The sequence below is a fragment of the Staurois parvus genome, unplaced genomic scaffold, assembly GCF_062004578.1.
Source record: "Staurois parvus isolate SC_StPar_1 unplaced genomic scaffold, SC_StPar_1.0 ptg002140l, whole genome shotgun sequence".
Lineage (NCBI taxonomy): Eukaryota > Metazoa > Chordata > Amphibia > Anura > Ranidae > Staurois > Staurois parvus.
In genome coordinates this window covers 1,353,730-1,368,757 of record NW_028319936.1, presented here as the reverse complement: position 1 = coordinate 1,368,757, position 15,028 = coordinate 1,353,730, and the positions used below count along the sequence as shown (strand labels likewise).

The 15,028-nt window shown below is 42.2% G+C and overlaps 1 protein-coding gene across 2 annotated transcripts in view; it reads left to right on the top strand.

Annotated features, from left to right (window-relative positions):
* Window positions 1-15,028, top strand: part of TMEM50A (transmembrane protein 50A) — a 42,591-nt gene that overhangs the window by 15,187 nt on the left and 12,376 nt on the right. For both annotated transcript variants that reach the window (XM_089665172.1, XM_089665171.1), the window contains exons 2-3: window positions 4,853-4,956; window positions 10,008-10,120. In XM_089665172.1, the coding sequence (XP_089521298.1) occupies window positions 4,864-4,956; window positions 10,008-10,120 (206 nt within the window). In that variant the 5' untranslated portion in view covers window positions 4,853-4,863. The remainder of the gene's footprint in view (window positions 1-4,852; window positions 4,957-10,007; window positions 10,121-15,028) is intronic.

Here is a 15,028-nt window from a genome sequence, read left to right as displayed (position 1 = left end):
CGGCTGCCACTCGGTAGTTCTCAGCCTTACCTGAGAAACCATCAATCCTGGCACTGGGCATAGAGATGAGTGAAGGAAAGATGGCCGCCACTCATCTCTATGCCCTTGGAGGACCGGAGCGATGTCACTTAAAGCACTAGATCAATGTTTTTTGGGTTTTATTTTTTTTTTATTGATCCAATGCTTTACATTGCAGAAGAGAGATGTGGGGTCTTATTGACCCCATATCTCTCCATAAAGAAGACCTGTCACTAATTATTTCTATCACAAGGGATGCATGCTATTTACTCGCTGTGACATCCTCTTTCATATTTTACAAAAAAATTGGGATATATATTGTTTTTTTAATCAGTGTATTTTTTTCCAAAAAATATACAGTGGGGCAAAAAACTATTTAGTCAGCCACCAATTGTGCAAGTTCTCCCACTTAAAAAGATGAGAGAGGCCTGTAATTGGCATCCTAGGTAGACCTCAACTATGAGAGACAAAATGAGAAAACAAATCCAGACAATCACATTGGCTGATTTGGAAAGAATTTATTTGAAAATTATGGTGGAAAATAAGTATTTGGTCAATATCAAAAGTTCATCTCAATACTTTGTTATATATCCTTTGTTGGCAATGACAGAGGTCAAACGTTTCCTGTAAGTCTTCACAAGGTTGGCACACAGTGTTGCTGGTATGTTGGCCCATTCCTCCATACAGATCTCCTCTAGAGAAGTGATTTTTTGGGGCTGTCGCTGGGCAACACGGACTTTCAACTCCATCCAAACGTTTTCTATGGGGTTGAGATCTGGAGACTGGCTAGGCCACTCCAGGACCTTGAAATGCTTCTTACGAAGCCACTCCTTCGTTGCCCGGGCGGTATGTTTGGGATCATTGTCATGTTGGAAGACCCAGCCACGTTTCATCTTCAATGCCTTTGCTGATGGAAGGAGGTTTGCACTCAAAATCTCACGATACATGGCCCCATTCATTCTGTCCTGTACATGGATCAGTCTTCCTGGTCCCTTTGTGGAGAAACAGCCCCAAAGCATGATGTTGCCACCCCCATGCTTCACAGTAGGTATGGTGTTCTTTGGATGCAACTCAGCATTCTCTCTCCTCCAAACACGACGAGTTGTGTTTCTACCAAACAGTTCTATTTTGGTTTCATCTGACCATATGACATTCTACCAGTTCTCTTCTGGATCATCCAAATGCTCTCTAGCAAGCTTCAGACGGACCCGGACATATACTGGCTTAAGCAGGGGGACACGTCTGGCACTGCAGGATCTGAGTCCCTGGCGGCGTAGTGTGTTACTGATGGTAGCCTTTGTTACGTTGGTCCCAGCTCTCTGCAAGTCATTCACTAGGTTCCCCCGTGTGGTCCTGGAATTTTTGCTCACCATTCTTGTGATCATTTTGACCCCACGGGGTGAGATCTTGCGTGGAGCCCCAGATCGAGGGAGATTATCAGTGGTCTTGTATGTCTTCCATTTTCTAATTATTGCTCCCACAGTTGATTTGTTCACACCAAGCTGCTTGCCTATTGCAGATCCAGTCTTCCCAGCCCAGTGCAGGTCTACAATTTTGTTTCTGGTGTCCTTCGACAGCTCTGTGGTCTTCACCATAGTGGAGTTTGGAGTGTGACTGTTTGAGGTTGTGGACAGGTGTCTTTTATACTGATAACAAGTTCAAACAGGTGCCAGGTAATGAGTGCAGGACAGAGGAGCCTCTTAAAGAAGAAGGTACAGGTCTGTGAGAGCCAGAAATCTTGCTTGTTTGTAGATGACCAAATACTTATTTTCCACCATAATTTGCAAATAAATTCTTTCCAAATCAGCCAATGTGATTGTCTGGATTTGTTTTCTCATTTTGTCTCTCATAGTTGAGGTCTACCTATGATGCCAATTACAGGCCTCTCTCATCTTTTTAAGTGGGAGAACTTGCACAATTGGTGGCTGACTAAATACTTTTTTGCCCCACTGTATATTCATTTTTAAAAACTGCGCATTTCGGTTTTCGGCCAAGTACATTTTGAATTTTACTTTTTTGGCACCAGAATTTTCATTTTGGTGCACCACTATTTTCCCACATGGATTTGAATGTGAAAACATTTTGTATATTGTCTCACATACACAAAAAAAAAAACAGAAAATGTAACAAAACTTGATTAAGCTATGCAATCCTAAGCCTCAAGTTTATGCAGTAACCCTATTGTGTTTATAACCTCTGCATATACTTTAAATATATAGCTGTAGCCATCAAGAAGTGAAGTATTCCAGTACAAATGACAGCAGTGTGCAGTACATATATTTATAAAAGAGATCCATTCAAGCTGTAAGTCATATGATTCTTCTGTGGGAAATCATGTGTATACAGAACGCTGTTCCTTACTTAAAGGAGACGTATGGCCAAAGCCTTATTAGTAGGCTATACTACTTTATAAATGAACAAGAACAAACTGCACTCCTGTGACCCGTGTTCCGCTGGCAGTAGGCTAAAGCCTTCTGACACCTGGCATCACTCAGCCAGTCCGTGCTTGGGAAAGAGCCTGACTTTACATTCATGATCCACCCAGATGCCTGGACCAGCACCCGGCTCAGCCTCTCTCAGCTGCACCACTGGGAGACTGAGCCATGTGCTCCCTACTCTCTACAGCCCAGCACGCTTGTCAACTGACAGTCATGACTGTCTGTCCAGAGTGGAGGGGAGAACTGAGTGATCAGCGCTCTTTGATCTCTTGGTTCTCAGTGCAGAGCCGGAAAGGGGCAGATGCAGCATCAGGTCGTGGTAGGTTTGAACAGCCAAGTGACTTCTTTTGGGGGATGTGTGATTTCTGTCACATAGTTCTGGTTGTGTGCTTGCCCATCCTGGTTGTTAATTGTACTTAAGCAATACCATGAAAAATGTACTTTGTCTGGATTACTCTTAAAAAGTAGCCAATGCACTTGCTGGTTTGTGAGGTACTCTGAACTCTTCTGTGCCTACATCCTCCTAGCTGCAGTGTGAAATCTAAGGTACTGCTGCATCTGACTTCTAATCTCATCAGATTTGGAGAAAGATTGGCAGATTTTTTTTTTTATTTAATTACTGTCATGCCCTACTTCTCTGATTTGAGGAAGCAAAGCCATGCCTCTATGAGGACAGCTGCTTGTACCCAGAGACAAAAGGCTAATACACATGAGCCAAATATAGGCCAGCATTGGCTGGTTAGAAACTGGCCAACATTCAGCCACTGTGTTCATCAGCCTTTCTGACAGAAGCCACTCTAACGTGTGGAAAACTGGCATCCGATCTTCACTGGCAGCCAATGGCTGTGAGCTCTGATCAGTGTGTTCTGGCAGGGGGAGGCTCTACAGGGAAGATCGCAGCACACACATCACATGGTCATATCTCTGTTTTTTTTTCGTTTTTTTCGCCCACTGAGTTGAACAAAAAAACATCATCAGGATATCTTTATTACGTTTCTAATTGTTAAATGGAACCTTTGCCATTACCAAGAAAACCAAAATATTCATTTGGGTGCACTGACCTTAATGAATGCATTTCTTTACATGTGCACTTTAAAGTAAACCTATACTGTGAGAATCTGAATTGTGAACCCTTCAGCATGCCGATCAGGAGATCTCATTTCACTCTAACTTAGCTTGCACGCTATATTTCCAGGTCAGTGACCTAGAGTGCATTAAAATGAGAGGCAGCCATGCAACTAGTATTCTTATACGAGTCCCTTTATTTTACTCCGCACAAAGTTCCTGTACTGTCAGCCAGAGTTTATATACAAACTTTGCTACTATGATTTTACCATCACTTTGAAAGATAGGCATAATAGTTTGCAATGTAGTTTAGCAGGACAAGGTCCTGGGTTTAGTTATTATAAGGTACACTATCTACATGGAGAGTAAAAGTATGTTCTTCCTTTGTCTTCATGGATTTCCTACAGGTGGTCTTTAAGTCTAAAATTATACTTGTTGTTTAGTCAATTTTTACCCAAAATTCCTTAAACATGACTATAGTAGGTACCTGAGATTGCTAGTTCCTTAAAGTGGTTGTAAACCTCATACATGAAATATGAACAAAGCATATGCTTTTATACTGTGTCTCTAACCAAAGCATTGAGTGTGATTTCTGTCTGCAGCAGGTCACAGCATTCCTGTTAGCTGCATGAGTTGCTTCTGACAGCTTTTCTGGACAGCAAAAGATTAAAAGGTGATTGAGAGTTCCAGCACACAGACTGTGATTGACAGCCACAGCTGTGCATGTTCTCCTGTACTGTGTGTGTGTGTGGTGGGGGAGGGGGGTGTTCCCTCCCTCCCTCCAATCAGGGTTCAGAGCTGTCCTCACTGAGATCTGCTCAGTGAAACTTCAGATCCCCACTCTGCTTCAGAGAGGTGCTGTGAAAATTGTGTGCAGTAGAGGATAGATGGCTGCAAATAAACAGGTACAACTTATATATGAGAATGTGTTTCATCTCTGTATCTTCCGATGCTAGTTACTTCACTGGCAATATGTAAGGGTTTACAACCACTTTACGGGCCCATTCACACTTTGCCAACTCATTGTGGTGTATTTAACACGTGTTGCATTAGGATCCCTTATTCATTTAAACAGACTGCTAACACCTAAAATCGAACTTGCACAATTTCTTTGTGGGGCAGAGCCTGTGTTTCCATATGTTGCAGTGTCATGAGTGCATGAACAAGACTTTGTCAGGTACTGGTCCTGTATACATGTACCCTGCAAAGTTGTGCACTATATAAGTGAGGAGAATTTTACATGTATTATTTTGACTGTTTTTTGTTTTTGTTTTTTTTATCAGGATGTAAATTGTTCTATACTGTTTACTGATCTTTACATTTACTTGTAGGTCTTTTGAAGATGTCAGGCTTTCTTGACAGTATGCGGTGCTCAGAGTGCATTGACTGGGGTGAGAAGAGGAACATGATAGCATCTGTTGCAGCTGGAGTCCTAGTAAGTATATTTGTTTGTGTGTACCCGTTTACCCCTAGCATTTGTGTGTACCCGTTTACCCCTAGCATTTGTGTGTACCCGTTTACCCCTAGCATTTGTGTGTACCCATTTACCCCTAGCATTTGTGTGTACCCATTTACCCCTAGCATTTGTGTGTACCCATTTACCCCTAGCATTTGTGTGTACCCGTTTACCCCTAGCATTTGTGTGTACCCATTTACCCCTAGCATTTGTGTGTACCCATTTACCCCTAGCATTTGTGTGTACCCGTATACCGCTAGCATTTGTGTGTACCTATTTACCCCTAGCATTTGTGTGTACCCGTTTACCCCTAGCATTTGTGTGTACCTATTTACCCCTAGCATTTTGTGTGTACCCGTTTACCCCTAGCATTTGTGTGTACCTATTTACCCCTAGCATTTGTGTGTACCCGTTTACCCCTAGCATTTTGTGTGTACCCGTTTACCCCTAGCATTTGTGTGTACCTATTTACCCCTAGCATTTGTGTGTACCCGTTTACCCCTAGCATTTGTGTGTACCTATTTACCCCTAGCATTTGTGTGTACCCGTTTACCCCTAGCATTTGTGTGTACCTATTTACCCCTAGCATTTTGTGTGTACCCGTTTACCCCTAGCATTTGTGTGTACCTGTTTACCCCTAGCATTTGTGTGTACCCGTTTACCCCTAGCATTTGTGTGTACCCGTTTACCGCTAGCATCTGTGTGTACCTGTTTACCGCTAGCATTTGTGTGTACCTGTTTACCGCTAGCATCTGTGTGTACCTGTTTACCGCTAGCATTTGTACCTGTTTACCGCTAGCATTTGTGTGTACCCGTTTACCGCTAGCATCTGTGTGTACCTGTTTACCGCTAGCATTTGTGTGTACCTGTTTACCGCTAGCATCTGTGTGTACCTGTTTACCGCTAGCATTTGTACCCGTTTACCGCTAGCATTTGTGTGTACCCGTTTACCGCTAGCATTTGTACCTGTTTACCGCTAGAATTTGTGTGTACCCGTTTACCGCTAGCATTTGTACCTGTTTACCGCTAGCATTTGTACCTGTTTACCGCTAGCATTTGTACCTGTTTACCGCTAGCATTTGTACCTGTTTACCGCTAGCATTTGTACCTGTTTACCGCTAGCATTTGTACCTATTTACCGCTAGCATTTGTGTGTACCCGTTTACCGCTAGCATTTGTGTGTACCCGTTTACCGCTAGCATTTGTGTGTACCCGTTTACCGCTAGCATTTGTGTGTACCCGTTTACCGCTAGCATTTGTGTGTACCCGTTTACCGCTAGCATTTGTGTGTACCCGTTTACCGCTAGCATTTGTACCTGTTTACCGCTAGCATTTGTGTGTACCTATTTACCGCTAGCATTTGTGTGTACCTATTTACTGCTAGCATTTGTACCTGTTTACCGCTAGCATTTGTGTGTACCTGTTTACCGCTAGCGTTTGTGTGTACCTGTTTACCTCTAGCGTTTGTGTGTACCCGTTTACCGCTAGCGTTTGTGTGTACCCGTTTACCGCTAGCATTTGTGTGTACCCGTTTACCGCTAGCATTTGTACCTGTTTACCGCTAGCATTTGTGTGTACCTATTTACTGCTAGCATTTGTACCTGTTTACCGCTAGCATTTGTGTGTACCTGTTTACCGCTAGCGTTTGTGTGTACCCGTTTACCGCTAGCGTTTGTGTGTACCCGTTTACCGCTAGCATTTGTGTGTACCCGTTTACCGCTAGCATTTGTGTGTACCCGTTTACCGCTAGCATTTGTGTGTACCCGTTTACCGCTAGCATTTGTGTGTACCCGTTTACCGCTAGCATTTGTACCTGTTTACCGCTAGCATTTGTGTGTACCTATTTACTGCTAGCATTTGTACCTGTTTACCGCTAGCATTTGTGTGTACCTGTTTACCGCTAGCGTTTGTGTGTACCTGTTTACCGCTAGCGTTTGTGTGTACCTGTTTACCGCTAGCGTTTGTGTGTACCTGTTTACCGCTAGCGTTTGTGTGTACCCGTTTACCGCTAGCGTTTGTGTGTACCCGTTTACCGCTAGCATTTGTGTGTACCCGTTTACCGCTAGCATTTGTACCTGTTTACCGCTAGCATTTGTGTGTACCTGTTTACCGCTAGCGTTTGTGTGTACCCATATACCGCTATCATTTTGTGTGTACCCATATACTGCTAGCATTTGTGTGTACCTATTTACCGCTAGCATTATCCTTCTTGAGAGCACTGAGACAGCAACATACTTTATCAAGCTCTCCTATACGGTTTTTCTAAATCCACATTTCTTAACTATTTTTCAGTCAAGGCACCACTTAAAATTCTGCTCATTCTCAAGGCACCCCATTTTAAAATGTAAAAAACTATTCTACACACATATAGTACACCCAATGTTAGAGGCGATTTATTCTTCCAAAGCAAATATACCTTTGCACATTGGTACTGACTAGTATTCCAGTGTTTCTCTCCCTCGCTCTGCTAATGTGACTGATGGAGAGGGACTGGAGAGGGCCAAACAAGGATGATGTGCATGCACCCGATGTCCTCCTTATCAGCTGATGATGTCATTGGTTGTTAGGATGCCGGCAGCTAGAAGGTCATAAAAGTGCCCAATGAAAACCTATGGCTTTGTGTAACTTAAAGGCATGAATGATCCACCTGCTGCTTATATACAATTGTTGGGAAATTTGTAGGAATTTTTCCAAGGCACCCCAGGCTGTCTGGGCACTCTGGTTGAAAAAGGCTTGTATAAATTACCTTGTGTATAGTTAATCTGCCTAGGTTAGATCTCTGTGACAGATGTTAGCTAGCACAGCATTCTATGAAAGCTCCAAGCAATTGAAGAGCTCTCATACCATATGGCCTGCCTCACTTTAAGGTATTACAGCCTCTTTCACAATCTTCAGCATTTTGACACTTGGGAGTTTCAGATGTCTACATTCCCCACTTTTACATCACTGGTGAGTCATGTAGTACTGAAGGGGTCAAGGGATGGAACTATGGTGCTCAGCAGGAAACACAGGCAACCGACACTGCCAGAGCACGGGAACAATGTTACTACAAGCAATAGGTGCAACACATTTTTTTCCCAAGTGCCATGCTGGCAAATAATCCTCTTCAGTACTTGGAAACGTGACTACTTATTGCTCATCATCTCATTAGCTGCACATTGCTTTCAGTGTGCTCCAAATGTGGTTACTGCCAACAAGAGGTTACAGCTTACAGTAGCAAAGAGATGTAATCGCCAATGTCGCCCTTGGCTAATTCTGTTGTTTGCCTGTGCTCGGATAACCTGTACTTTGACAACAGTTTCACAAATTATCATCAAGGACAAGGTCTTGAGAGATGACTGCCTCTGCCTTCAACGGGAAGCACTAAATGGAGATTAAAAAGCAGCTCCTTCCTCTCATCCGCAGTTGTTTTGTGTTTGTGACCATCCAGGAGTACACGTCGCTATGTTTGTTTTGTTTCCCCTGCCTCTGATAATTGTGGTTAAGGCCCCCTCAGGTGACTCGGTCTGGGTTTGCCTGTGCTCTTGCTCAGGTTGTTTACCTGAGGGTTTTCCCTGAAGACATACTGGACCTTACTGCTTGACTGACTGAAAGTAAACTATATAAATAACAGCAATTCTTTTCATATTTATATATTTTTATCTGCTTTGAATAAATTGTTAGTTGCAGTGACTGCGCTTTTTAAAGGATAAGTTCTCCTTTGGGAACATGTTACATGTTCCACACATTTTTAGGGTGGAACATGTAACGTGTTCCCAATGCTGCAGCTGCTCCCCCCTCCCCGTGACAGAAATAGGGGGAGAAATTTTCCCATACTATCTGTCAGATTTGAAAACAGAGCGGCCGTGCGTTCTGTGAATGAATGAACTAAAAGTCCCGACAGCCTTAGCGGCTGTCGGTTTGCCATTTTGTAGTTTTCAATTAACTATCATGGTGCTGTGGAGTGCCGTGGTAGTCCATTGAATCTTCCTGTCAGTATATCTGCTTTCTCATACATTCCATACGGGCAAGCAGATATACTGACAGATTTGCAGAAGACCTGCATGGTGCAATGCTTTACAGGCTCATGCAGACCAAAATAAGAAATGCACTTTTTTTTTTTTTTTTGCAAAAAAGTGCATTTATTATTTTTATGCAAAAAGTGAACCTATCCTTTAAGAACAGTCCAGGCCTCAGAGCAGTGGTCCTCAAATTAGGTAGTGGTCTGCTTACAGGCCATTGCTTGGAAACTGGCCTGCGCAATAAAAAGGCCTGGCATGCAAGTTTTTTTCATTGCATGCTAAAGGAAGCTTTTTAGTGCAAAATGGCAGCAGGTCCAGGATTGTAGAGGGATATTTTGTTCCTACTAATTCCATGGGAATTTTTTTTACGTTAACTGACTTACAGAGCCGGGGGCACTTTTTTTCTTTTTTTTTCTTTTTTTCTCATGATAAGTCTAGACCAGGGGTAGACCTCCAGCTGTTGGTGAACTACAAGTCCCATCATGCCTCTGCCTTTGGGAGTCATGCTTGTAACTGTCAATTTTGCAATGCCTCATGGGACTTGTAGTTCTACAACAGTTGGAGGGCCACAGTTGCCCACCCCTGGTCTAGACCCTCAATATTCTGATAGACTGTGAACTGGGCCTTAAATAAAAAAGTTGGTGGACCTATACCTTTTGAGAGTACCTCACCAAAAATTAAACTTCTTATTCAGAGGATGACTAAAATGTGACTTGCGTCTCCGTGCAGAAGTCTAAGAAAAACAGTGAGACTATCACACCATCAAGAAATGAATTTTTTGGTTGTGTGTGCCAAGGCTGTATGGAACACCTCCAGGATGCCATGTTACAAGGAAGTGATATTTGATTGTTGACCTTTTTTTATTAAACTAAGGCCACTGCAGATTGAAATGGAGAGGTCATTTTAATAATGTTATGTTACACAAAGACTAGTGTATATATGTGATTTTACAGTAAAAGTAGATCTTTCTTTAATGTATGTAACAAAGTTGTTATTTATGATTTGAAATCAATTTGGTTGACTTTTCAGTTTTTCACAGGCTGGTGGATTATCATTGATGCCGCTGTTAATTATCCTTCTCAAGAACAACTGAATCACTCTTACCATGCTTGTGGTGTTATAGCAACTGTAGCTTTCCTTATGTAAGTACAGTATGAATGCAGCTGGTGTTTTTGGAGTTCTAAGAGCTGCGGTGCAAAATAGCTTCAGCTATCCACTTGTTTGCTTATCAGAAATGTTGTCAGATTTATGCATATTAGGCCCACATGCAGAGAGAAGAGCTATGATGCTAATAAGCATAATGCATCTTGCACCAAACAGGAATATTTGCTGTGAGGTGGTGTACTGGTAGATTATGACTCAAAGGAGCATACTGTGTTATTATGCTATTTTCACAGTTCATTTAAAGCTAAAGTTTAACCACATGCCGCCCAGCCACTGTATAAATACGGCGGCAGGGCAGGGAGGCACGGCTGGGCAAAAGCACGTTTTAAAACATGTGTTTTGTAAACAGGTAGGGGGGCGCGCCGCCGCCCTACCTGTCCCGCCGATCACAGCCGCGGATGTCAGTTGTCGGGTCACAGCTGGTCGTTACTGGCTATGTCCCGGCGATCGGCAGTAGCTGTGCTTTCTGTCAGTTCCTTGACAGCTCCAGGACACGCTGATCGGGACAGAAGAGTTTCTCTCTCCCGATCAGCGGTGTTCCCTGCAGTACACCCCCCCCGCCCCCTAGTAAAACACTCCCCTCACACAGTTAACCCTTTCCCTGAATAATAAACTTAACCCCTTCCTCCCCAGTGCCATTAGTACAGTGTCAGTGTTTTTTTGTTTTTTTTGCACTGATCACTGTATTGGTGTCACTGGGGATGTCAGTGACCCCAAGTCAGTACCCCCCAAATGTCAGAATGTCCGCCGCAGTCCCGCCATAAGTCGCTGATCGCCGCCATAAATCACTGATCGCCGCCATAAGTCGCTGATCGCCGCCATTATTAGTAAAAAAAAAACTAAAAATCCCAGTATCTTTCCCGCCATTTGTAAACGCTATAACTTTCACGTAAACCAATTAATTTACACGTATTGGGTTTTTTTTTTTAGCAAAGACATGTCGCAGAATGCATTTTGGCAGAAATTTATGACTAAATTTGATTTTTAAATTTTTTTTTTACTGGACATGTTTTATAGCACAAAGTCCAAGATATTGTTTTTTTTCCTCAAAATTGTCAGCCTTTTTTTTTATAGCGCAAAAACTAAAAACCGCACAGGCGATCAAATACCACTGAAAGAAAGCTCAATTTGTGGGAAAAAAAGGATGTAAATGTCATTTATGTACCGTATTGCATGACCGCACAATTGTCCGTTAAACTAGAGCAGTGCTGTTTAGCAAAAAATGGTGTAAATTGCAGTATCTATACCATAGTTTGTAGACGCTATAACTTTCACAATGCTATCAATATACACTTATTGGGATTTTTTTACCAAAAACATGTAGCAGAATACATTTTGGCCTAAATTTATAACCAACTTTGAGTTTACTATATATTTTTTATAGCTGAAAGGAAAAAATATTGTTTTTCTTCAAAACTTTTGGCCTTTTTTTTGTTTATAGCATGAAAAATAAAAAGTGCACAGGTGATCAAATACCACCGAAAGAAAGCTCTATTTGTGTGAAAAAAAGGACGTAAATTTTGTTTGGGTGCAGCATTGCATGACCGCACAATTATCAGTTGAATTAGTGCAGCGCCGAGTAGCAAAAAGAGGCCTGGTCATTAAGGAGGGTACATCCTCTGGAGGTCAAGTGGTTAATCTTATACAACCCCAATTCCAACATTTTTGGGACACTATGTCTACATAAAAGCAGAATGCAATGACCTGCAAATCGCATAAGCCCATATTGTATTCACAATAGGAAATAGGAAACACATCAAAAGTATAAACTGTCCCAGGTCAAATTGGCTTCATACTTATCACCTACATTTCGGATGTCTAATGGAATCTGCCAGGGATGCCCTCTTTTCCCTTTACTGTTTTTCCTCTGTCTAGAGCCCCTTGCAATAGCTATCAGATCCAATCCTGATATTCATGGGTTACATACCCACAAAAGTGATTTTAAGCTATCTTTGTTCGCAGATGATATTTTACTAACATTGACGGAGCCCCACACCACGCTTCCTGTTCTGCATCGTACTCTCCATCTCTTTGGTGCCTTGTCCAGATATGAAGAGAACACTTCTAAAACAGAAGCGTTACCACTTTACATACCCCCAGCTATGTTATCTTCCCTTAAGCTAAATTACCCCTACCGCTGGTGCTCCCATTCCTTGAGGTACCTAGGTACCAACCTTACTTCCACCTACCACTCCCTTGAGGAAGCTAATTTTCCGCCCTTTTTCCAAACCATTACTCAATCCTTAAAATCTTGGGTCAAATTTGCCATCTCCTTCCTGGGAAGGATTAATGTACTAAATGCCCACAGAATGCATGAAGGTAAAAAAGCCTTCAGGCTTTAGATCCATTTTAAAATTCAGTGAATAAAGGGGGCAATCCAGGAACAGTATGGTTAGCAAGGAAAGTTCTATAGATAATACTGGATGTCCTCCTGTTGAGAAATAAGGCAGCCTGACTTGCTGCTGCTTCTAATGCACTTTGTAAGAAGCTTAAAGTGTGCAGTGAAATCAGAGTAAATGATTTTATTACAGCAGAGGAGTCTGTACAACTGTACAAGACTGAAAGTAAGGCTGGAGTTCAGCTTTTAAAATTGTTTTTAAAATTTTGGAAAAATGGAGTTTGGAAGCAAATTTCAGAAATGAGGCAAAGCACATAAGATTTTCTATAGTTAACTGTGTGGATCATTGTAGCAAATGTTATACTTAATTTTTACATTACAATTTGAGATAGATATATATATAGAGAGAGATATATATATATATATACATACACACTATATCGGGGACACTTCCAAATCATTGGATTCAGGTGTTCCAATCACCTCCATGGCCACAGTTGTATAAAAGCACCTAGTCATGCAGACTGCTTCTACAAACATTTGTGAAAGATTGGGTCGCTCTCAGGGGCTCTGTGAATTCCAGCGTGCTACTGTGATAGCTTGCCACCTGTGCAATAAGTCCATCCTTGAAATTTCATTCTTCTAAATATTCCACAGTGTTATTAGTGTTAGTGGTATTATAACAAAGTAGAAGCAACTGGGATCAACAACTCCGCCACAAAATGGTAGGCCACATAAAATGACAGAGCGGGGTCAGCGCACGCTGAAGCACACTAACTCAGAAGTTGCCAACTGTCTGCAGAGTTAATAGCTAAAGACCTCCAAACTTCATGTGACATTCAGATTAGCACAACAGTGCATAGAGAGCTTTATAGAATGGGTTTCCATGGCTGAGCAGCTGCATCCAAGCCTTACATCACCCAGCACCCTACGATAGGGACCACAGTGGCAGTACTGGCCAAAGTGGGCTGCCTGAGGTCCGCTCCGTGGAAATTTACTTTAATGTCCCCAATAATAGGCGCTCAGGAATTTATCCCAGGCTTGGAGGATACAAGATTCAAAGACTTTTAAGCAACCAATTCTGTGTTCAGCATTCTCTGATGGGAGGTAGATGGCGGTCCATCTCGGAGATCCAGACCATGACCTCCCCCCCATTGGACTTGTGGAGGGCCATGCAAATATGTAATTTCTTATCTAATATCAGATTGAGTAGGAATTCTCCATTCGAGCAGCTTTGTTCACATCCTTCCCTTTTGCTTCACACTCTCTCGATGTACTATGCTTTGTTTTCCAATCCTCCTAAGGACTATGTTCCTCCCTTCCTTCAGAAATGGGAACTAGATTTAGATAAAATTTTGACTCCTGCGCAGAGAGACTGGCTCCTTTATTTTGCGCATTGGTCCTATCTGTCCAGCAGATACCAGGAGGCAGGATATAAACTACTGACTCACTGGTATAGGACCCCTGCGCTTCTTCATAGGATCTTTCCCGCTGTTTCTCGTTACCAACAAGAAACCGGATACGTTGTTGCATATCTTTTTGGCATGCCTTTGCATACAATCATTTTGGGAAGATATTAAACAGCTGATTCATAAGCTTACTGATTTCTCTCTGGAGATGCACCCTGAGACATTCCTTCTAAACATCACCCCACTCTCAAGACGTAGATCCCACCTGATCCACTTGCCTAATGCTGCCAAAGTCTGTTTCCCACAAAAATAGAAAAATACTGACCCTCAGTGGATCATCTAATGGATAGCTGTGGTAAATGAGATTAATGATATGGAACATCTAACAGCTGGTTTGAAATGTAAAAAATTCCGTAAAACATTGTATTATTGGCACAACTTCAAATGTTCACAAGACTATGCCTTGTACCTGTCCCAGTAAGGACCAGATACCTCGTGCCTTTCATTTTTCTGAATGGGCACCAGTCCATGTACCCCTATCCACACCCTTCCCCCCCCCCCTTTTTTTTTTTTTTGTTTCCCCTCTTCCTTTCTCAGTTATTTCTTCCTGATCCCCATATCTGATATATTCCAGTTTTTTAAAAATGCTCTTTTGGCTTAAGCCTTCGTGAGTTGGACTCCCGCACATGCACCTGTATTGAGTGGTTCCGAATGATATGTTCTTGGGGTCCTGTTATACATGTTCTCAAATGGGTTGAGAGTCATACAAGATGGTACAGTTCTGGATGTGCACTGACTTTTTCATTGCTCTTATTGTTGTGTACAGTATGACTGTCTTTGTTTCTCCATGACAGGCAGACTGTTTTCTGTTGTTCTGTACTATGTACTTTGCTGAAGAGCGAAATGAAACAAAATTATAAATATAAAAAAAAAATTGCAAAAAAAATTACAGATGAAATGCTTATGAGAGCAGTTTTACATGCTAAGAATTTGTATTTCTGTTCACCTGAGATATACAAAGGTCTGCCTCACAGCACAGCCCTGTCTGGCAGGGAAGGGGATCTCATCTTTCTCTGCTGCAGTTATACTTTACTTACAGATCTCCTCTCCACACCTGCTGTGACGGGACAGTGGACATA